This window comes from Lathyrus oleraceus, chromosome 3 (assembly GCF_024323335.1).
Source record: "Lathyrus oleraceus cultivar Zhongwan6 chromosome 3, CAAS_Psat_ZW6_1.0, whole genome shotgun sequence".
Lineage (NCBI taxonomy): Eukaryota > Viridiplantae > Streptophyta > Magnoliopsida > Fabales > Fabaceae > Lathyrus > Lathyrus oleraceus.
In genome coordinates this window covers 376183191-376206513 of record NC_066581.1, presented here as the reverse complement: position 1 = coordinate 376206513, position 23323 = coordinate 376183191, and the positions used below count along the sequence as shown (strand labels likewise).

General features: G+C 39.1%; 1 protein-coding gene across 1 annotated transcript in view; it reads right to left on the bottom strand.

Annotated features, from left to right (window-relative positions):
• Positions 1-478: 478 nt before the first annotated feature.
• LOC127131345 (uncharacterized) overlaps positions 479-23323 on the bottom strand; it is a 43254-nt gene continuing 20409 nt past the window's right edge. Inside the window, exons 2-4 of the mRNA XM_051060270.1 lie at positions 1149-1274; positions 785-836; positions 479-576 (exon numbers count right to left, since the gene is read on the bottom strand). Coding sequence (XP_050916227.1) covers positions 479-576; positions 785-836; positions 1149-1274 — 276 coding nt within the window. The remainder of the gene's footprint in view (positions 577-784; positions 837-1148; positions 1275-23323) is intronic.

Here is a 23323-nt window from a genome sequence, read left to right as displayed (position 1 = left end):
TGGCCTCTGGTGATCATTTTTCATACAAAGCCTACTTAGTGATTACTATTGACTATTGTTTGATTCTTGGCATGATTTTAGTCAAGGGGCTAAGATCAAGAGAAAGTCATTCAAGGCAATTCAAATCCAGGATCCATTCAAGTTATATCCAAGGCAAATTTAAAGATTTTAAATTCAATTTGGAGGGAAAATAACTTTCTTGAAGTACAAAACTTACAAATCAACCAAGGGTCAGTTTCAATTATAAAGTCATCAATTTCATTACAAAATAATCCATTTTTATTACAAAATCATTCAAACATTACATTACAAAAGAATCCAAATCAAATTACACAGATATCACACTTTTTACGTACATTTAACTTTTGGTCAACTATTGACTTTTTGGTCAAATAGTTGACCAAAGTCAAATTTCTAATAGACCTTAATCTTACCTCATCTTCATTCATAAGGTATCCCCACTTTTGTTCTAGACTCTTCACAAGTCTTGATGGTGTCTCCATTTGTCATGCCCTTTACATGTGCCCATACACTTTGCCATGCTTAGTTCACTCTCACGAGGTGTATATTCCAGCCCTACAATTCATACACCATACAAAGTTAAAGCTTATTCATGCATAGCATACACATACAATCCACTGCAGCCCTAGTAACATAGAAAGAACATAAGGCATCCAATGCAGTTCAAACATCAAAATAACTTAGTCAATTCAACATAAGTATATTCCATAACTCGCTAACTTTTTAAATAATTGTTCTAGTAGGCCTCACAATCATCACTCACCATAAACTAACTGCAACTTCAATTGAATTGACAATTTAACTAATTCATATTCCTAACCAAAGGACAAAAGAGTATTAACACTTACTAACAGTCTAAGTAGTCAAGCAATCCCCTAACTTATTTACATGCTAACAACATATAAGAGTCAACAAAAATTAACTAATTGATTGTCCTAAATAAAAACTAACCCTTTTCAATGCCCTAAATATAAACAAACCTTGCCCAGCTCTACTCAAATCAGTTATGCATTCACCATATATAATCTTCACTCACTCTTCAATTCAGGGAGGACAACCATTATCATTCATCACCACCTTCATCCATCAATAATTTTCACCAAATCAAACTTCAATTATTCTACAACCTCTGACCAAACCCTCACAAAATCTCCTTTGAAATACTCCATCAAAGCTTCAATGGAGTAGAGCTCAGCCACATCATCATCTTCAACCTTCATTCTTATTCTACTTAATTCACCAACAATACGCAACTAGTATCATCATCAACAATCAGCATCCAATAGAAAATTTAGACTCCTACTGACTATGTGTAGCACCTCAAATTTGCCCTCCTCATTCATGCATTCATTTTAGGTCATTTAACATTTCATATTGCATTTCATCATGCCAATCAGAACTAGCTCCAAGAGTTTGTCTTCCAAGAAGCTTGTATTCATCTGGGTATCAAAGTAAAAGTAGGGTTCCTCAAGGATTGAGATGCATTTCTTGGTCTTATGGATGTTATGTATAGCTCTTGGGAGCTAGGGTTTCATTTTCAGAGGTTTTCTCTAAAGGATCAAGCTTAATGAGCTCAGTACAGTTCAAAATTCAATTGTGAAGTCAAAAGTCAACTGTTGGTCAACGGAGGGTCAAATGGCTAGGAATGACTTGAGATACTTCCAACATGTTCAAATGGGGTCTATTCATCATTCAAAATGTTCATCTTGAAGGGACAAAGGTCTGTTCCTGAACTGTCATGCTCGCTAGGCGAGCAATCCTTCGCTAGGCGAAGCCCACGCTTCCTCCTTTGCTCCAGCGAACCTTGATGATGTTGCTACTGGAATTTCTCGCTAACCTGCTCGCTGGATGCTCGCCTAGCGAGTAAGTGTTGACTATGTTTTTACTCAAGTCTGAGAGTGTTTGATGGAACCTTGCTGAATTGTGCTTTGCATGCTGTTTTGAAAAAAACAAAATCCTGTCATGTTCGCTAGCTGCTCGCTAGGAGAAGACAGTAGCGAGATGATTCGCTAGCTGCTCGCTAGGCGAAGACAGTACCGAGCATGGCAGAAACCCATTTTATTATCAGTGGGCCACTCATTTGGGCCAAAAAAAAACCATTTTAAATTATTTTAGTCTCACTCTCACTCTCACGCTGACTCACACACTTTTCACTTCCATCTCACACAAACCCTAACTGTTTCATTACAAACCCTAACCGTTACATTTCAAAATCAATCAACCTCTTCAATCAGGTTTGTTCTCTCTCCATTCTTTTATGCTTTCAATGTTGTAAATTCTGTAGAATGAATCATTAGGGTTGAATTTGGGAGATTGGGTTTTTAGGTTTGCATGTATGTTCAGAACGATTCTTAGCATGTTAAATTATTTTGTTTCTGAAATTTCGGAGATTGGGTATCATTAGACTTTGGGATTTTTGAAATTGGACTGTTATCAAGGAAGAACCCAGAACCCGTAGACATTCGCTAGCATCTCGCTAGGCGAATCTGTGGCGAGTATTCGCTGCCACCTCGTTAAGCGAACCTGTACCGAAGCTTAGCTAAGTCTTCGCTAAGCGAAGCAGTAGCGATCATGACAGTAGTTGGTTTTTCTGTTTGCTCTCTAATATGTTTTGTGTTTGTTGTGACATGTTTTCTATTGCATCCATGCACTGTTTACCTGACGTTGTTGTTGTTATGGTTCTTTTGTTTGGTGCAACTCATGATTGCACCCCATCTTGTTATTCTAACTTGTTTGTTGAGTTTTTGTGAGGGCTCACATGACTCTTGAAGAGATAGCTTGCTTGGTATTCCACTTTATTTGCGGGATACCATTTGGAGATTTATTCTGATTGCTTTGCTTACTTGTTTTCTTTGATGGTGCTAGCTTGAGAGATCTCTGGGTTTCTTATTTCTTTAGTTGCTGTTACTTCGGATCTTTATCCGTGTGGTAGATCTCTTGATACCTTTTACATCTTTCCAGCATTTTACCGCTTTCTTATCTGGAAGACCTCGATAGGAGGCAAAGTTTTTGTGTGTTTACTTTTGTGCCCAAAAACCTCCAAGAAGAGGCATCAGTGCTAAAGACCTCCATGAAGAGGCAATTGACGGATAAAAGGAATTAGTAGTCAATCCCCCGTTATTCAGTGTGTCGTTCTTTAGGCTCGCACTACGTGTCGATGCTTCAGAACAAAAGCCCAAGATCTTTTTGTCCGGTCAATCAGTGGAGAGGGTTCCATTTTTCTGAACCCTCACGCTTTGTCATGAGCTCACCCTGTCCAGGTTTAAGAGCTATGAGGTCTTATCCTTATTACCCTTTTGATCTGCTCACCCTGACGTTCAATGTCAATGGTTAAGAGCCCATTTGATTACCTTTCCATGGCTTGTTTGTCGAGGTTGATATGACCCCTCTTGACTAAAGCCCTACCCATGTATGCTTGAGCCCCCTTGTTGGTGTGTTTACTTTATATTATATGTTTTTGTGTGGTGTGATCGTCTCCCCATAGGATTGCTAGGCTTCGTACAGTCTCTGGTTTGCATATCAATTAAGGTAGCACGGTTCCTTCGTCTAGGACTTCCTTTTTGCATGAGCATTCCTAAAACACAAATAAACTCTTTGATCTTCTTTTCTTAAGAATACGTTAACTTCTTCTACTACAGGTGAGTAAGTCTCCAAAGGTCGAGCATCCGGTAGATTGCGTAGTAACGTCGTTCATCTAAAAAACACAAAACAAATAAAAATAGGTTAGCCGAGCTACGGTGCTCTGATTCTCAATCCTTCTTGAGATAGGTATGCAGCAGGGTAGGGCCTGTGCGAGCAATAACTCTTTCTTTTCCCTACTTTGATTTTCTCTCTTTTGCATCGCATATAGGACTTTTTATACACACACTTTAGACATAAGTAGCAAGCGTGGATCCTGTGGAGTACCACAGACGTGAAGGGGTGCGATAACCTTCCCTTCACGTAATCGGCCCCCTTACTCGGTTTTCTTTGTTTCGAGACTTTGTTTTATCCGTTCCCTCTTGGTTATGCAGTACTACCTTTCCCTCCTCTTGGGATAAAAGTACATAGCTGGCGACTCTACTCTTTTTCCGCGCCTTTCTTTTTCGCGTTTGTACTTGGATTCGGGAAATCCGGGGAGCGACAGTTGGCGACTCTGCTGGGGATTTATTTTCCCTAGTGGGCCTTTCCTAGCGTTTGTTTGTTTATTGTCCATTGTTATTTATTTATTGCTTTGCATACTTATCTGCTTGCATTGCATCCTATGTGCGCTTTACTGTTTCATGCATACTGTGCTGGCTGTGTATTTGTTTCGCTGTTGGGTGGGAGTCACAAGAGGTAAAAGGCCCAATACACAGGCTATGAGTGAACTTTAGGACACCTAGGAATAGAGTGATTCATGGGAAGCGGGTGGTATGGCGCCACTTAGCGGAACATGGTATCACGAGCAGTTCAGATTCTGATGGGGTATTATCGTTGCATACACCTGGTGTGCATATGATGATATTCTTGAAAGGGTTGTTTATCCTGCGTTTCTCTTGATCTTACCCTGGCCTAGATTACACCCGTGAGTGGGGCGGGAACAAATCATTTACAGGTACTGATGGTGACTTGTTCTATTGGTGACTTTTGTTTGGTTCTTGTTGGTGACCGTTGGTTCTGAAGTATGGGTTCTAAGTTGATGACTGTGTTCTATGGTTCCCGGTTCCGAATTCATGTTGAAGTTCTGATTCTGTGCCTTGCGATACATAACCAACCAGCCATTGTTTCATCATTTTGCATCATGGCATGTTCATTTTCAAAAAATAATGCATAAAAAAAAGAGAAAAAGTCAACCCGCATATGCATATCATTTTTCAGCCTTTTCAATCATCAGAGCAGGGTGTCCAGAATCAGAAAAGGCCGTGTACTTTCACTAGTGTTGGGTTGATAAATCACGGGGATGTCTTTGCAACAGACAATGAAGATGGTGACAGTGATTGTGATATGGATAATTGGGTGCGCCCGTGTGCTCCAGGGGAGAAGATCAACAACTGGACTGCTGAAGAAATAGTCCAAGTTACTCTTCAGACAGAGTAATTTTCTTCTGTTTTTCATTTTGCATGAAAACCCTATGCTCTGCCCAAGGCGTAGTGGTTCATTGTAGGGCCAAATCATGTTTTAAATTTTCAATGATTATCATCAATAAAGGACGTTTTGCAATCAAATTTGTGTTCACTGTCTTTCTGTTTTTATTACTTTCATTTTCAAAACAATAAAAATGGCAATGTTTTTTGTGTCACTTCCTTGAACTCTTTTCTAAAATAAAGCATGAAACATCGTTCGTGCAGAATTGATCTTGTGGATTCCATTAAAAACAGTTATGTTATGGCTCAGTATGACTTCGATAATCCCATTTACCAAGCCAAAGAGGAGAGTGAAGAAGATTGTGAACTCCCCAAAGAATTGGCCAGACTATTGAAACAGGAGGAAAGGGTCATTCAACCTCATCAGGAAGAGTTGGAAGTCATTAACCTTGGTACTGAGGATGCAAAGAAAGAGATCAAGATAGGGGCTGCTTTAGAGGAAAAGGTCAAGAGAGGGCTGATTGAAATGCTGCAAGAATATGTGGACGTATTCGCATGGTCGTATCAAGATATGCCTGGTTTGGATACAGATATTGTGGTGCACAGGCTACCTCTCAAAGAATATTGTCCTTCGGTAAAGCAGAAGCTTCGCAGAACTAGTCCTGATATGGCTGTCAAGATCAAAGAAGAGGTTCAGAAACAGTTGGATGCAGGTTTTCTAGCAGTTACCAATTATCCCCCTTGGGTGGCCAACATCGTACCCGTGCCGAAGAAGGATGGTAAAGTCAGGATGTGTGTCGATTACCGAGATTTAAACAGAGCCAGTCCGAAGGATGACTTCCCATTACCTCACATTGATGTATTGGTTGATAACACTGCTCAGTCCTCGGTTTTCTCTTTCATGGATGGATTTTCTGGCTATAATCAGATCAAGATGGTGCCAAAAGACATGGAGAAGACGACATTCATTACACCTTGGGGCACGTTCTGTTATAAGGTAATGCCATTTGGGTTGAAGAACGCCGGTGCTACCTACCAAAGAGCTATGAAGACTCTCTTTCATGACATGATGCACCAAGAAATTGAAGTGTACGTGGATGATATGATTGCGAAGTCTCAGACAGAAGAGGAGCACTTGCTAAACTTGCAAAAGTTGTTCGAAAGATTGTGAAAGTTCAAACTGAGGCTGAATCCAAACAAGTGTACATTTGGAGTGAGATCTAGAAAGCTGTTAGGTTTCATTGTCAGTGAGAAAGGCATTGAGGTTGATCCAGCGAAAGTAAAAGCTATTCAAGAAATGCCTTAACCAAGAACGGAAAAGAAGGTTCGTGGGTTTTTAGGGAGGCTGAACTACATTGCACGGTTCATATCTCACCTAGTAGCTACGTGCGAACCGATATTTAAATTGCTAAGAAAAGATCAAGCAATCAGGTGGAATAATGATTGTCAAAAAGCTTTTGATAAGATAAAAGAATATTTGTAGAAACCTCCAATTCTTATACCTCCAGTTCTTGGGAGGCCTCTGATAATGTACCTTTCAGTAACAGAGAATTCGATGGGGTGTGTATTGGGACAACATGACGAGTCTGGTCGAAAAGAGCATGCAATATACTACCTTAGCAAAAAGTTTACCGACTGTGAAACAAGATATTCGCTGCTCGAGAAAACTTGTTGCGCTTTGGCATGGGCTGCTCGCCGACTAAGACAGTATATGTTGAACCATACTACTTTGTTGATTTCTAAGATGGACCCAATAAAGTATATCTTTGAAAAGCCAGCTCTTACCGGACGAGTGGCTCATTGGCAGATGATTTTGACAGAGTATGATATCCAGTACACGTCGCAAAAGGCCATCAAGGGTAGTATTCTGTCTGATTACCTTGCCGAGCAACCAATTGATGACTATCAGCCGATGATGTTTGAATTCCCCGATGAAGATATCATGTACTTAAAGATGAAAGATTGTGAAGAGCCTCTTGTCGAGGAAGGACCGGATCCCGATGACAAGTGGACACTGATGTTTGATGGGGAGGTAAATGTGAATGAAAATGGTGTTGGGGAAGTACTCATTAATCCTAAAGGTGCACACATACCTTTTTCTGCCAGATTGACTTTTGAAGTAACCAACAACGAAGCTAAGTACGAGGCCTGTATCATGGGGATTGAGGAAGCCATCGATCTAAGGATCAAAACTATGGACATTTATGGAGATTCTGCTCTTGTGATTAACCAAGTCAATGGAGACTGGAATACCCATCAGCTGCATTTGATTCCTTATAGAGATTACACCAGGAGGATCCTGACTTTCTTCAAGACAGTAAAGTTGTATCATGTACCCCGAGATGAAAATCAAATGGTTGATGCCTTAGCCACATTGTCTTCCATGATTAAAGTTCATTGGTGGAATCATGTGCCACACGTTGCTGTGAATCGACTCGAGAGGCCTGCATATGTGTTTGCAGCCGAGTCTGTTATTGATGAGAAGCCGTGGTTTTATGATATTAAGAATTTCCTCAAAAGCCAAGAGTATCCTGAAGGAGCATCAAAGAATAACAAGAAGACACTGAGAAGGCTAGCTGGAAGCTTTTACTTGAACAAGGATGATGTGTTGTACAAAAGGAACTTTGACATGGTCCTGCTCAGATGCGTGGTTAGACACGAAGCAGACGTGTTAATGCAGGAAGTACACGAGGGATCTTTCGGTACCCATGCTGGTGGTCATGCAATGGCCAAGAAGTTGTTAAGAGCCGATTATTACTGGATAACCATGGAATCTGATTGTTTCAAATACGCTCGAAAGTGCCACAAATGTTAGATCTATGCAGATAAAGTGCATGTACCACCAAACCCTCTGAATATTATGAATTCTCCTTGGCCATTCGCGATGTGGGGCATCGATATGATTGGAAAGATTGAACCTACTGCTTCTAATGGACATCGCTTCATCCTAGTCGCGATTGATTACTTTACCAAGTGGGTGGAAGTAGCTTCCTATGCCAATGTTACCAGACAAGTGGTTGCTCGATTCATTAAGAAAGAAATTATCTGTCGTTACGGGGTTCCTGAGAGAATCATCACTGATAATGGTTCGAATCTCAATAACAAGATGATGAAAGAGCTTTGCAAAGACTTTAAGATCGAACACCACAATTCTTCTCCTTACAGACCAAAGATGAATGGTGATGTAGAGGCGGCAAACAAGAACATTAAGAAGATTGTGCAAAAGATGGTTGTGACGTACAAGGATTGGCATGAGATGTTGCCTTTCGCTTTGCATGGGTATCGTACCTCAGTGCGTACGTCAACCGGGGCAACTCCGTTTTCACTTGTGTATGGCATGGAGGCAGTCTTGCCAGTAGAAGTTGAAATCCCTTCTTTGAGGGTGATGATGGATGTAAAATTTGACGAGGCTGAGTGGGTTCAAGCCAGGTTTGATGAGTTAAATTTAATTGAGGAAAAGCGATTAGCAGCTGTGTGCCATGGACAACTATATCAGAGAAGGATGAAGAAGGCCTTTGATCAGAAAGTGCATCCTCGAAGCTATCAGATAGGTGACTTAGTTTTGAAGAGGATCCTTCCTCCCGGTACAGATAACAGGGGCAAGTGGACACCAAATTATGAAGGTCCATATGTTGTTAAAAAGGTCTTTTCCGGTGGAGCCTTGATGCTTACAACTATGGATGGTGAAGATTTTCCGTCTCTTGTGAATTCAGATGTAGTCAAAAAATACTTCGCATAAACTGACCCGCTGGACAAAGAAAGAAAGTCCAGGCAAAAAAGGGCATCCCGGCGAACAAAGAGAAAAAGAAAAGAAAAAGGTTCGGGCAAAAGTTAGGGATAAAGAATAAAAAATAATATGTACACCCGGTAAGTCGAAAACCTGCAAAGGCGGCTTAGGCAAAAATGGGTATCCCGGCGGATTGAAAACCTGAAAAGGCGGTCCAGGCAAAAGAGGAATTAAAGCGAAGACTATAGTCTGAGTTATCTGTACTTCATCGCGTTTCAGTGTCTACCATCTTGAAGGATATGATCGGTCCAATCACTCTTCTCAGAAAGCAAAGAATTTGGGGGAAATTGAAGATCTATGAGTCATAACAGAATTGGAAAATAGTGGAATGCCGTGTTCACATTGCCAATAGGATAGTTTATTTTCTCTTTTGGCGCAATTACCTCTTCCTAGAAATTGCTTCCTGATGTATTTGCCTTTATAGGCCATTTTCAATCAATAAAAGTCGTTATTCAGTCAAATTACTCTCTTGTTTTTTATTTCTACTGTTTTGTTTGCAAAAAACATCCGAATTTTTTATAAACATTGCATCTAAAAAACATGAAGGCTAGACAATGACGTGCGGAAAGATAAAACATCTGAAAATCATTTTGAATGTTGAGTACACTTGAGTATATTTTGTCCATATGATCTCCTAGGGCATGTATGTCCTTCCGTTTTGCAGGTTACTATCTTTGATTGATGGCTAAAGCAGATGAGCCAAAGTTTGTTTGAAGGAAAACCCTGTTGTTTCAACACTGTCCAGTCGTGTAAGAAGTTGGGTCGTCTAAGTCGAGTTCAGAATTTGTTTCCCCAGCATGGTCGAGAGGTTGGTGTTTTCCCAACAAGTGACTCCCTAGTTGAGTTGGTTTCTCAACCATTCCGAGAATGTCAGATCAGTAAGTATCCTCATCAGAATTGTTGTATGTCCCCACAGAGTTGGAAGATCGAATCAGAAATTGTGTGCTCAGTAAAGTGATCATTTGCTTTCCCAGCAGGAGTTTTCCTCCCTTTACATCTTGCATGTAGTAATCATCATTTGCATTCGCATTCTCAAATCGTGTAGCATTTCCATTCAGTATGGAGCATTACGCCGTGGAAAACTCAAACATATGCATACATGTATTAAACCAGATTGGATCATATCTCCGGAAGAGACGGATCATTTTTCAACATCAGTGTAGCACATTTGCAGCAGTTGCTCTTGGCAACATTCAGAATCGATAATCCCAGTGAGATTTATTTTCTCACCAGTCCGTGAAAGGAAGGCTTGATTCTCTTCCGATTTAGTCACCAGTAGGTGTCTGCCTTATTTTGACATATGTAAATATCATCCTTGCGATACCGGTAAGTGTCGTGTTGATCCACGTAAATGTCTGTGCTTTTCTTTGATGTCGGCGAACATCATCTTTCGATGTCGATAAACGTCGAATTCCAATCGTTGGCCATCAATAAATGGCATGTCTCTCATGGTGTCTACAAAAAAAAATCGTTTTGTCAACACCCGTGTGTGTCCTTTCCTTTTTTTTGGTGTCGGTAAACATCATTATTCGATGTCAGTAAACATTAGCCGCTTGTTAACCATCGGTAAATGGTTTTGTCGTTTAAATAACTGTGTGTTTTCGCTATCCGTAAATATCGAGTATTTCATTTTCGCCATCAGTAAATGGTTTCGTTTCATAAATGTATTTTTTCCTTGGTGTCTGTAAACATCTTTGTTCGATGTCGGTAAACATCGAGTTCCTTCCCAGTCATCGGTAAATGTCTGGTCTTGTTTCACTTATAAACATCTTTGTTCGATGCCGGTAAACATCGAGTTCCTTCCCAGTCATCGGTAAATGTCTGGTCTTGTTTCACTTATAAACATCTTTGTTCGATGTCGGTAAACATCGAGTTCCTTCCCAGTCATCGGTAAATGTCTGGTCTTGTTTCACTTATAAACATCATTGTTCGATGTCGGTGAACATCGAGTTCCTTCCCAGTCATTGGTAAATGTCTGGCCGTGTAGCGCTTTCCTTGACATTGGTAAATATCAAATTTGTTTTGAAGCCGCCATCGGTAAATGGCCGCGCTTTCCTTGATATCGGTAAATATCAAAATTTATTTTGAAGCCGCCATCGGTAAATGGCCTCACTTTCCTTGATATCGGTAAATATCAATTTTGTTTTGACGCCGCCATTGGTAAATGGCCTTGCTTTCTTTGATTCATCACCTACAGAATGCAAATTCTCCGGTTCTTTTGGTATTCAATCCCTATTTACCTTGAAAGTCTGATAGCCGCTGCTTTCATCCGTTCAGGTTCACAGTTGATTGAATAGGGGCAGCTGTAGCACCTCAAATTTTCCCTTCTCATTCATGCATTCATTTTAGGTCATTTAACATTTCATATTGCATTTCATCATGCCAATCAGAACTAGCTCCAAGAGTTTGTCTTCCAAGAAGCTTGTATTCATCTGGGTATCAAAGTCAAAGTAGGGTTCCTCAAGGATTGAGATGCATTTCTTGGTCTTATGGATGTTATGTAGAGCTCTTGGGAGCTAGGGTTTCATTTTCAGAGGTTTTCTCTAAAGGATCAAGCTTAATGAGCTCAGTACAGTTCAAAATTCAACTGTGAAGTCAAAAGTCAACTGTTGGTCAACGGAGGGTCAAATGGCTAGGGAATGACTTGAGATACTTCCAACATGTTCAAATGGGGTCTATTCATCATTCAAAATGTTCATCTTGAAGGGACAAAGGTCTGTTCCTGAACTATCATGCTCGCGAAGACAGTAGCGAGCACGGTAGAAACCCATTTAATTTTCAGAGGGCCACTCATTTGGGCCCAAAAAAAACCATTTTAAATTATTTTAGTCTCACTCTCACTCTCACGCTGACTCACACACTTTTCACTTCCATCTCACACAAACCCTAATTGTTGCATTGCAAACCCTAACCGTTACATTTCAAAATCAATCAACCTCTTCAATCAGGTTTGTTCTCTCTCCATTCTTTTATGCTTTCAATGTTGTAAATTCTGTAGAATGAATCATTAGGGTTGAATTTGGGAGATTGGGTTTTTAGGTTTGCATGTATGTTCAGAACGATTCTTATCATGTTAAATTACTTTGTTTCTGAAATTTGGGAGATTGGGTATCATTAGACTTTGGGATTTCTGAAATTGGACTGTTATCAAGGAAGAACCCAGAACCCGTAGACATTCGCTAGCATCTCGCTAGGCGAATCTGTGGCGAGCATTCGCTACCACCTCGCTAAGCGAACCTGTAGCGAAGCTTCGCTAAGTCTTCGCTAAACGAAGCAGTAGCAATCATGACAGTAGTTGGTTTTTCTGTTTGCTCTCTAATCTGTTTTGTGTTTGTTGTGACATGTTTTCTATTGCATCCGTGCACTGTTTACCTGACGTTGTTATTGTTATGGTTCTTTTGTTTGGTGCAACTCATGATTGCACCTCATCTTGTTATTCTAACTTGTTTGTTGAGTTTTTTGAGGGCTCACATGACTCTTGAAGAGATAGTTTGCTTGGTATTCCACTTTATTTGCGGGATACAATTTGGAGATTTATTCTGATTGCTTTGCTGACTTGTTTTCTTTGATGGTGCTAGCTTGAGAGATCTCTGGGTTTCTTATTTCTTTAGTTGCTATTACTTCGGATCTTTATTCGTGTGGTAGATCTCTTGATCCCTTTTACATCTTTCCAGCATTTTACCGCTTTCTTAGCTGGAAGACCTCGATAGGAGGCAATGTTTTTGTGTGTTTACTTTTGTGCCCAAAGACCTCCATGAAGAGGCACCAGTGCTAAAGACCTCCATGAAGAGGCAATTGACGGATAAAAGGGATTAGTAGTCAATCCCCCGTTATTCAGTGTGTCGTTCTTTAGGGTCGCACTACGTGTCGATGCTTCAGAACAAAAGCCCAAGATCTTTTTGTCCGGTCAGTCAGTGGAGAGGGTTCCATTTTTCTGAACCCCCACGCTTTGTCATGAGCTCACCCTGTCCAGGGTTAAGAGCTATGAGGTCTTATCCTCATTACCCTTTTGATCTGCTCACCCTGACGTTCAATGTCAGTGGTTAAGAGCCCATTTGATTACCTTTCCATGGCTTGTTTGTCGAGGTTGATATGACCCCTCTTGACTAAAGCCCTACCCATGTATGCTTGATCCCCCTTGTTGGTGTGTTTACTTTATGCTATATGTTTCTGTGTGGTGTGATCGTCTCCCCATAGGATTGCTAGGCTTCGTACAATCTCTCGTTTGCATGTCAATTAAGGTAGCACGGTTCCTTCGTCTAGGACTTCCTTTTTGCATGAGCATTCCTAAAACACAAATAAACTCTTTGATCTTCTTTTCTTAAGAACACGTTAACTCCTTCTACTACAGGTGAGTAAGTCTCCAAAGGTCGAGCATCTGGTAGATTGCGTAGTAACGTCGTTTATCGAGAAAACACAAAACAAACAAAAATAGGTCAGCCGAGCTACGGTGCTCTGATTCTCAATCCTTCTTGAGATACGTATGCAGCAGGGTAGGGCCTGTGCGAGCAATAACTCTTTCTTTTCCCTACTTTGATTTTCTCTCTTTCGCATCGCATATAGGACTTTTTATACACACACTTTAGACATAAATAACAAGCGTGGATCCTGTGGAGTACCACAGACGTGAAGGGGTGCGATAACCTTCCCTTCACGTAACCGGCCCCCTTACTCGATTTTCTTTGGTTCGAGACTTTGTTTTATCCGTTCCCTCTTGGTTATGCAGTACTACCTTTCCCTCCTCTTGGGATAAAAGTACATAGCTGGCGACTCTACTCTTTTTCCGCGCCACTCTTTTTCGCGTTTATACTTGGATTCAGGAAATCCGGGGAGCGACATTATGGGTGAAGAAGAAGAAGAAGAAGAAGAAGAAGAAGAGTATAAGGAGGAATTACAGTTCAGTTTCGTACCACTTGGAAGTTCCTATGGTATTCTTGATTCCTCAATTTCGTCCTCTTCAATGTCAACATTCGTCAGGTAAGCCTTTGCCTCGAAGGTAGGCTCTGATTCCAGCTTTATCTTGCTCATTTTTGCTTGCTTCAATGTAGCTTAACCCCTAAGGTTTGGGTCCCTTTTGAGGCCTTTGTGCCGTTTATATTGTATTATTAGGTTTTAGGGTTCATAGTATGTCTGCTTTAATTTGATCTTTTAAAAGGAGTTTGAAGAAATATCATGGAGATTGAAATAAAGGAGGGGGAAAAGAGTGGATTGAGGTATGTTTCGGGGTGGTTGAACCTCCACCGCCGCCAGAAGCGATTTCCAGCACGACGGAGTTAATGCTCATGTATAGTTTCAGGTGATACACGTTTAGAGTGAAGATTAAAGTAAAGTGAATCATGATTCTTCTATCCCTCTCTTGGCTTCATTATCCCGGGCCCACAAACCATGGGAGGCCCAATGATTTTCTTCACACACCCTACTCAGTCCAAAACCCCCCACTTAACATTGCCTTCTGAATGTTGGGTGTCTCAATCCAAGGCCACATAGATTGCAAGTCACACCCCTTTACATGGCGCAACCCCTGCCTTATTTTATTTCTTTTTTATTTGTTTTAATTTCTCTTTTTTTCTATTAGTTTTTTATGCATTTTTGTTAAGTATATTTTTAATGTTTGCTTAATTACATTTTAATCAATATTTTGTAAATTATAAAAATAATGATACCACAATTAGTTAGAATTTAATTCATAGTTTTAGTTGAATTCCAATTAAATTTTTTAGAAAATAATATGCCATGTTCATAGTTTTTTAGATTAGTTTTAATGTAGAAATTAATTTGCTTAATAGCATTTTGATTCCTTAGGTTTTAGGCTAAAAAATCTAAATGCTTATCCATATTCTGAGACTATTCCTGATTGACTGATTGATCAAAGTTTCCTTTGATCAAATAGTCAATTCACTTATCGGAACCCCTGTCCAGTCAAGTGATCAAAAGCCTCTTGATCACTTGATAGGATTGATCCTCTATATTGGCATTTCATTTGACCTCAACTCAAGTTCAGGACTTCACACTCAAGTCAACTCAAGATTGCACAGTCAAGATCTTGAAGACAAAGGAACCTCAAGGCTGAAAACCATGAACCTCAAGCACAACAAAAGGATTCATCTGCAACACTTGTCAGTCATGATGAGAATTGCACGCCACAAGGCTTAAGAAATTGAGAAAAAAGAGAGTGGTTTTTCCTATCCTTGTTCTGAATACCTCAGTGTACGGGGTGTAGGCCCTAGTTATTTAGAATATTCACCTTTGTTCATAGACTTTAGTGCAATTCTGATCAAATTATTGTCAAGTCTTCTTCTCCACATACGACATCTCAACACTTTAACAATCAACATCAACAATGCATTTTTCCTTGAATCAAACCCAACATTCTTTTGGCCATCCATACACTATTTTGGGTTAATCAGCTTCTTATGGTTAAGCACCCATTTATGAATAAAACCCCTCTCTTTGGGTTAATCACCTATCATGGTTGAAACCTCTTTCTCCTTTGTTTGTCTTGTTAGTCTCATTGCTTAGACAAAACATTTCCTCCTTTCCTTATTAGTCTCATACTTTGGCAAACCCTTTTTCGTCTCAAGTATGTCTTATTAGTCCCATGCTTAGACAAACTCTCTCATGTTTGCCATGTTAGTCCCATGCTTTGGAAACATCTTTGTTCATACTTGCCTTATTAGTCCCATGCTTATGCAAACCCCTTTCTCTCAAATTATGTTAGTCTCGTGATTTGAAAAAGTATCTCCTTCATTGCTTGCCTTGTTAGTCCCATGCTTTGGCAAAACTCTCTCCTTCATTGCTTTCCTTGTTAGTCTCATGCTTTGGTAAACCCCTTTTCTCAATTTTTCCATGTTAGTCCCATTCTTTGGCAAACCTCTTCCCTTATTCATTTGTCTTGTTAGTCCCATGCTTAGACAGACTCTCTCATGTTTGCCCTGTTAGTGTCATGTTATGGAAAACCCTCTTTTCCTTTTATGTCTATCTTGTTTGTCCCATGCTTAGATATACCTTTCCTCGGTTCACAACATTGTTTTCAATTCAATCAACTTTTTCCTTTTCTTTTATCACTCAAACCTTTTGTAAAACAAATTTTATTTTTCATAAAAGAACTTTTATAATCTTTTTCTTAGTAGTCAGACTAAAAGCTTGGAGTATCCGACCAAGGATCAAAATCAGCTAACGTCTATACACTTCTAGGATATGGTTATAATTGTTCCATAAAATCAACCAACAAATCCGTATTTTCTACCACGAACTACGGAGCTCTGATTTTCTAATTACACTATGAGAATATGTAGGCACGAGGGTCTGAATCCTTGGCGAGCACACTAATTATTAAACCTTTTTTTACCCTTTTGCAAGTAACCTTAAGATAATAACACACATTCAATCAAATAACAATCAAAACAATTCTTGTTGAGTACAACGGATGTGAGGGGTGCTAATACATTCCCCTTACATAACTGACTTCCTTCCCCTATTTCTCTTCCCCTTGGGTTTTATAAATATTTTCCCTTTTCTTTGGGAATAAATAAAGTTTGGTAGCGACTCTGTTGTATCTTCGAGCGTGCGGTGCTCTCGGGTATTATTCATGGCGCGACAACGTGATAAATTAAACAATGCATTATACACGTAAATTGACAAAAAAAATCAAAACTAAAATGATACTGGCGATGACTGAGATTTAAGTCTCCCCCTTTTGATGTTTGGAAAATTTGGAGATATTTGGTAATTTGATTTTAGTGATTATTTGAGGCAGTATTGAATTCACAACTCTCATTTAACTAAACAACACAACATTATAATATAATATACTTTGATAATATCTCGACAACTTCTCCCCGTTAGAAAAATATAAAAAATATAGAAAGTATGCAAGTGAATATATATGTTAAACACAAAGCCTATAAACAATGCCATATATTTTATAATACTTAAGCACCAGAAACTTGCATACATATGCATAAATGCAACATACACAGTTTCATAGAATTATAAGAGATATGAGATAAAAGACAAATCAAGAGCAACAACAAATCAACATATTATAAAAATGGATCAAACACGTCACATAATATATAAACCAATAGTATCCAGAATAAAATTGAAACTAGTCGAAGATACCAAAATAGGTCTAAATATAAAAACAGACAAAATGATCATGAAGTGCATGTGATGATATGATATGATATGATGCATGAGTGGTCTAAGGTAAAACAGTGGGTGAGGGAGCAAAGACATCATCATTAAGTTTGAACATAGTATTGTAATCCTTAAGATGATTCAATACGCCTTTCACAACATACAACTCAGCTAGGATCTTCTATTCTATTTCTTTCGATTCTTATATTATCTTCTCTTCTATTTTCTTTGTTTCATTAGCAACCATATCAATATAGGCATGAAGAAGGGTCTATATAACCTGATTATCAACCAAAATATTTCTAACAAAGCTATCAAGGTATGCCTTGGTATTAACAGATAGCAACCTATCAGAAGAGTGGAACAGAGCATACGAAGATGAACCAATGTGCTCATAGTTTGCTGCAGGTTTCTTCTTTTTCTTCTTCTTGATTTCCAAACCTTATGGAATCTCAATATTATCCTTATATATGTATCTACCAAAATTATATAAATAATATTACACCTCCTTGTCATCTTTGAAGTAACGCCTCAGCTTGATCACAGTTGAATCAATTAGAATAAGTGCTTCAACTGAATCTTCATCAGCAGAGGAGATACCATTTGAGCCTAAAATAAACTGAATCAAAGAGGATAAAAACAAGGTTCTCTTAATAGAGGTCCTGAAATAATCAATCCTACTCAGAATAAACTTAACTCAATCACACTGGTCAGATTTCAAAAGTGTCATACCCCAAAATTTGTCCTACTTTTTTTAATTTTTATTTGGCTTATGATTCATTCCATCTGCATGATTCGCATGCCCTAATCATCCATTATAAGTCATTCATTTATAGTTGTGTCTTTCAAATTGAATCCTTGATTCAAAGGTTTCCTGTTATTTAGGATACAAGGCACTAAATTATGATTTACAGGCTTATGGTCATGATGGTTCATCTGGACATTTTGATTATAAATGCAACAATTGATGATTGATCTTGGTTCTTGAGTAAAATTTCTCAGGGAGACCCTAATCCTTGGTGTAACGGTAAAACTTTTGAGATTAAGCTATTGATCAACTTAACTCGCAAGGCAAGAGTCGTCACCGCACTTTTATTGTTTCCAAAGGGAAAAGGGGAAAAAATACGAACAAATCCCAAAGAAGTTTTTAAACAAAAACTAATAAAAAGAGAACAAGGGTTCGGGGGTTAGTTATGCAAAGGAAATGTATTATCACCCTAAACATCCATGGTACTCCATGGGAACCTCTTTGAAAATATATACGTTTTGGTATGAAAAAGGGTGTTGTTTGTTAAAAGATTGGAGAGATGGGAAAAGAAGTATATTTTCTTTATTTTGATGTTTGCCAAGACTTTTGATGTCTCGTGCCTACGTACCAACAAAGTGCAATGGAGGATCAAAACCTCGTAGTTCATTTTTTTATGGAAAAAACATTTTCTCATTTTAAGGAGAATATCAACTAGTCACCCACAAGTATGAGTACTTTGCAACATCATGAGAAGGACTCCAACTTGGATAAGGATCAACAAGTATGCCACTAGCTCACACAGATGAAAAAGAATTATCATCAATACTATGGAGATAGGAGAATTATATCTCAACTATGGAAATGACTCATGTCTAATGCCTTGAGAAAAGTTTTAAAAGAAACAATGCACAAGGGCACAAAATGGTTTTATGAGTTTTGTTGTTCCAAACAATTGACTAATTTCTGTAGAAAACTTGTTGAGCAAGATGCTGAATCATGTTCTGTGACATCTTGGCGCACAGTGTAACACCCTTCTAAAATACCCCAAATATTTAATTAAAATAACAAATATAAATCAATCAGAGTAATTATGCAGTTAAGGGTGTCACACAACCAACTTCATGCATTTATCAAAATAGCTTGTCATGCTCCTTTATTTATCAATTAAAACATTTGCATAATACGCAGCGGATAGAGATCAATTCGATCATTCAAAAACATGTAACTCATACAAGTAAGATCATTCAACATCCAACAATGAAAATAAGACAAAACATCCCATCCCGATGTTACATCTATCAGAGCATGACCCACTAAGGAAATTACACTAGACTCCGAACATTAGCTTCTACTCAAATCACTGCTCGTTACTTGAAAAATAGTTGTAAGGGTGAGTTCCTCAATCGATATAATCAGCATTATAAAATATCATGCAATGTTAAGTAATTTAACACATTTCATCACCCAAATCAGATCACACAATCAGTAACGGCATAATCGTACTCATATTCAACACCAACACAACAACACGTATAATATTGGAATACATCCATTCATATTATACGCCATACATACATACATTATGCAATGAGACTCCATGCATGCGGTACCGACTATTCGTGAACATATAGTTCAACTTCACCGACCAAATCCAGGTACGGCTACCAAGCTCACTAGTCCCACTCATTTGAGACCTAGTGACTCACATCACTAATTCCTCACCATGGGAATTAGCTACCACCCCAAGGGCCATGCTATGCACGCTAATCACCTAGCATGCAAACATCAACAACAGTCCAAAATGACTAACATCACTAATTCCTCACCATGGGAATTAGCTACCACCATAAAGGCCACATTATGCTATGCCAAATCACCTAGCATGCAACATCAACAACAATCCACAATGGACATATGCTCACACTCTAAGCCATAAAACAGTCCATCCACAATTACATACATAATATATACATTCACAACATTATGCATATTTTCACACATCATCAGCATATTTATCACATAATCATATTATGTCATGCCAAATAATTCAGTCACAGTATTAGCACACTCTACTAATACCTATCCTACTCAAAACAACGGGAAATAATCCCTACTATATCACACACCGATATAGGCCAATCACCAATTATGTTCACAACATTAAAATATCAATTTTTCCAATTTCCAACAGTGTTAACCGGTTAACGCCCTGGGTTAACCGGTTAACGCAACACAGAACACGCTTTCTGGCAAAACTCAACAGTGTTAACCGGTTAATGCCCTGGGTTAACCGGTTAACGCAAACAGAACAGCAATTTTCATAACTCACAACAGTGTTAACCGGTTAACGCCCTGGGTTAACCGGTTAACGCAAGCAAAACAACAATACTTCACAATTCCTAACAGTGTTAACCGGTTAACACCCTGGGTTAACCGGTTAACGCAAGACAGAAAGCTGTTCCTGCGCTAACACGAAGCAGAATGCAGAATTCTCCGCATTTTCCGCCGTTGGAGGACTTCCGGACCTCCGATTTCAATTCCGTAAAAAGCTACACTTTCGGAAAATCAAAACTCATCCAATTACAGATTCAATTACAGCTTTTACATAACTTATTCATCTCAATTTTTCAGCATTCAACATCCCAATTAGGGTCAAATCAATGGCTTACCACTACCCATTACATGTTAACCCATAATACCCATTAAACGACGATAAACCCCCCTTACCTGAGTTAATCCGGCGAATCTTTAAGCTTCAAGCTTTTCTCTTCTCCAACCTTCTTCCTCTTGCTCTGTCTCTTTACCCTTTTTCCTCTTTTCAGCCGCTTCTCTGCTTTTCACGTGAAAACCCTCTTTACCAATTGGAACTCTTTTTCTTATTTCCAACTTATATATATTTTCCAATAATTATTATTCCAATAATAATAATAATAATAATAATCCAATAATTCCAATTATTTAATTAAATTAATAAATATAATATTAACTTAAATTAAATAATTATCTTTTTTTTTTTTTATCGGGGTGTTACAACTCTCCCCCACTAAAAGAGTTTTCGTCCTCGAAAACATACCTCAAGCGAATAACTCCGGATAAGACTCCTTCATCTGACTCTCAAGTTCCCAAGTCACATTGCCACCTGCTGGTCCTCCCCAAGCTACCTTTACCAAAACAATCTCTTTACCCCGCAACTGTTTCAACTCTCGATCCTCGATCCTCATAGGTGATGTTTCAACAGTCAGGTTATCTCTCACCTGTACATCATCTACTTGGACCACATGCGACGGATCATGAATGTACCTCCTCAACTGGGACACATGAAAAACCTCATGCAAATTCGCAAGTGACGGCGGTAAAGCGATACGATAGGCTACTTCTCCTATCCTTTCCAAAATCTGATAAGGACCAATAAATCGAGGTGTCAACTTCTTCGACTTCAAAGCTCGACCAACCCCAGTTATCAGAGTAACACGAAGAAACACATGATCTCCCTCTTGAAACTCAAGTGACTTCCTCCTCTTATCGTGATAACTCTTCTGACGACTCTGAGCAATCCTCATCTTCTCCTGAATCATCTTAATCTTTTCCGTAGTTTGTTGAACAATCTCCGGTCCAACCACAGCACTCTCACCGGACTCATACCAACATAAAGGCGTCCGACATCTCCTACCATACAAAGCTTCAAACGGTGCCATACCAATGCTCGAATGAAAACTATTGTTGTAGGTAAACTCAATCAAAGGTAAATAGCAATCCCAAGCACCTCCCTTTTCCAAAACACAAGCCCTCAAAAGATCCTCCAGCGACTGAATCGTCCTCTCAGTCTGACCATCAGTCTGCGGATGATATGCAGAACTCAATCTCAGCTTAGTTCCCAAAGCCCTCTGCAAACCTTCCCAAAACTTCGATGTAAATCTAGGATCTCTGTCCGAAACAATACTCGACGGAATACCATGCAAACTTACAATCTTCTCAATATACAACTCGGCTAATCTCTCTAACGGATAATCCATTCTGATCGGAATGAAATGAGCCGATTTTGTCAATCTGTCGACAATCACCCAAATAGCTTCAAAATTCTTAATCGTCCTCGGTAAACCAGAAACAAAATCCATACTGATATTATCCCACTTCCACTCTGGAATAGCCAACGGTTGCATTAGCCCAGACGGCTTCTGATGCTCAATCTTTGACTTCTGACAAGTCAAACAAGAATAAACAAAACTCGCAATTTCTCTTTTCATTCCCGGCCACCAAAATAACTTTTTCAAATCATGATACATCTTCGTAGCCCCAGGATGAATACTCAGGCCACTACGATGTCCTTCCTCAAGAATACTCTTCTTAAGTTCGGTAACATCCGGAATACACACCCGATTACCAAAACTCAAAACACCATTCTCATCAACTCTGAATTCACCACCTCGACCTTGATTCACTAGAGTCAACTTATCAACCAAAAGCACATCGGATTTCTGACCCTCTCTAATCTCATCCAGAATACCACTCGTTAACTTCAACATTCCCAATTTAACACTATTGTGAGTACTCTCACACACCAAACTTCAGTCTCTAAACTGCTCAATTAAATCCAATTCCTTAACCATTAACATAGACATATGCAATGATTTCCGACTCAATGCATCAGCCACTACGTTTGCTTTACCCGGATGGTAATTCAAACCAAAGTCATAATCCTTCAGAAACTCTAACCATCTCCTCTGTCTCATATTCAGCTCTTTCTGATCAAACAAATACTTTAAACTCTTATGGTCACTGAAAACCTCAAATCTTGACCCGTACAAGTAATGCCTCCATAACTTCAGAACAAATACCACAGCTGCCAACTCTAAATCGTGTGTCGGATAGTTCCTCTCATGAACCCGCAGTTGTCTCGAAGCATAAGCTATAACCTGCTTATTCTGCATCAAAACACCACCTAAACCCAACAATGAAGCATCGCAGTAAACCTCAAATGGTTCTGACGGACTCAGTAATATCAGAATAGGAGCAGTAGTTAACCTTCTCTTTAACTCTTGAAAACCTTCTTCACATTTTGAGTCCCAAACAAACGCTTGCCCCTTTCTAGTCAACATCGTCAACGGTAACGCCAACTTAGAAAATCCCTCAATGAACTTCCTATAATAACCTGCAAGTCCAAGAAAACTCCTTATCTCAGAAACTGACTTCGGAGCTTCCCACTTAGATACCGCTTCTATCTTAGAAGGATCAACCGCAACACCGCCTCTTGAAATCACATGACCAAGAAAACTAACCTCTTCTAACCAAAATTCACACTTGGATAGTTTAGCAAATAACTTCTTTTCTCGTAGAACTCCTAAAACCATTCTCAAATGCTCAGCATGCTCTTCTTCCGATTTCGAATACACCAAAATATCGTCAATAAACACCACAACAAACTTGTCTAGGTACGGATGGAAAATTCTATTCATATACTCCATAAATACTCCAGGCGCATTAGTCACACCAAAAGGCATCACAGAATACTCATAATGTCCATACCTTGTTCTGAAGGCAGTCTTCTGAATATTCTCAGTTTTCACACGTATCTGATGATACCCA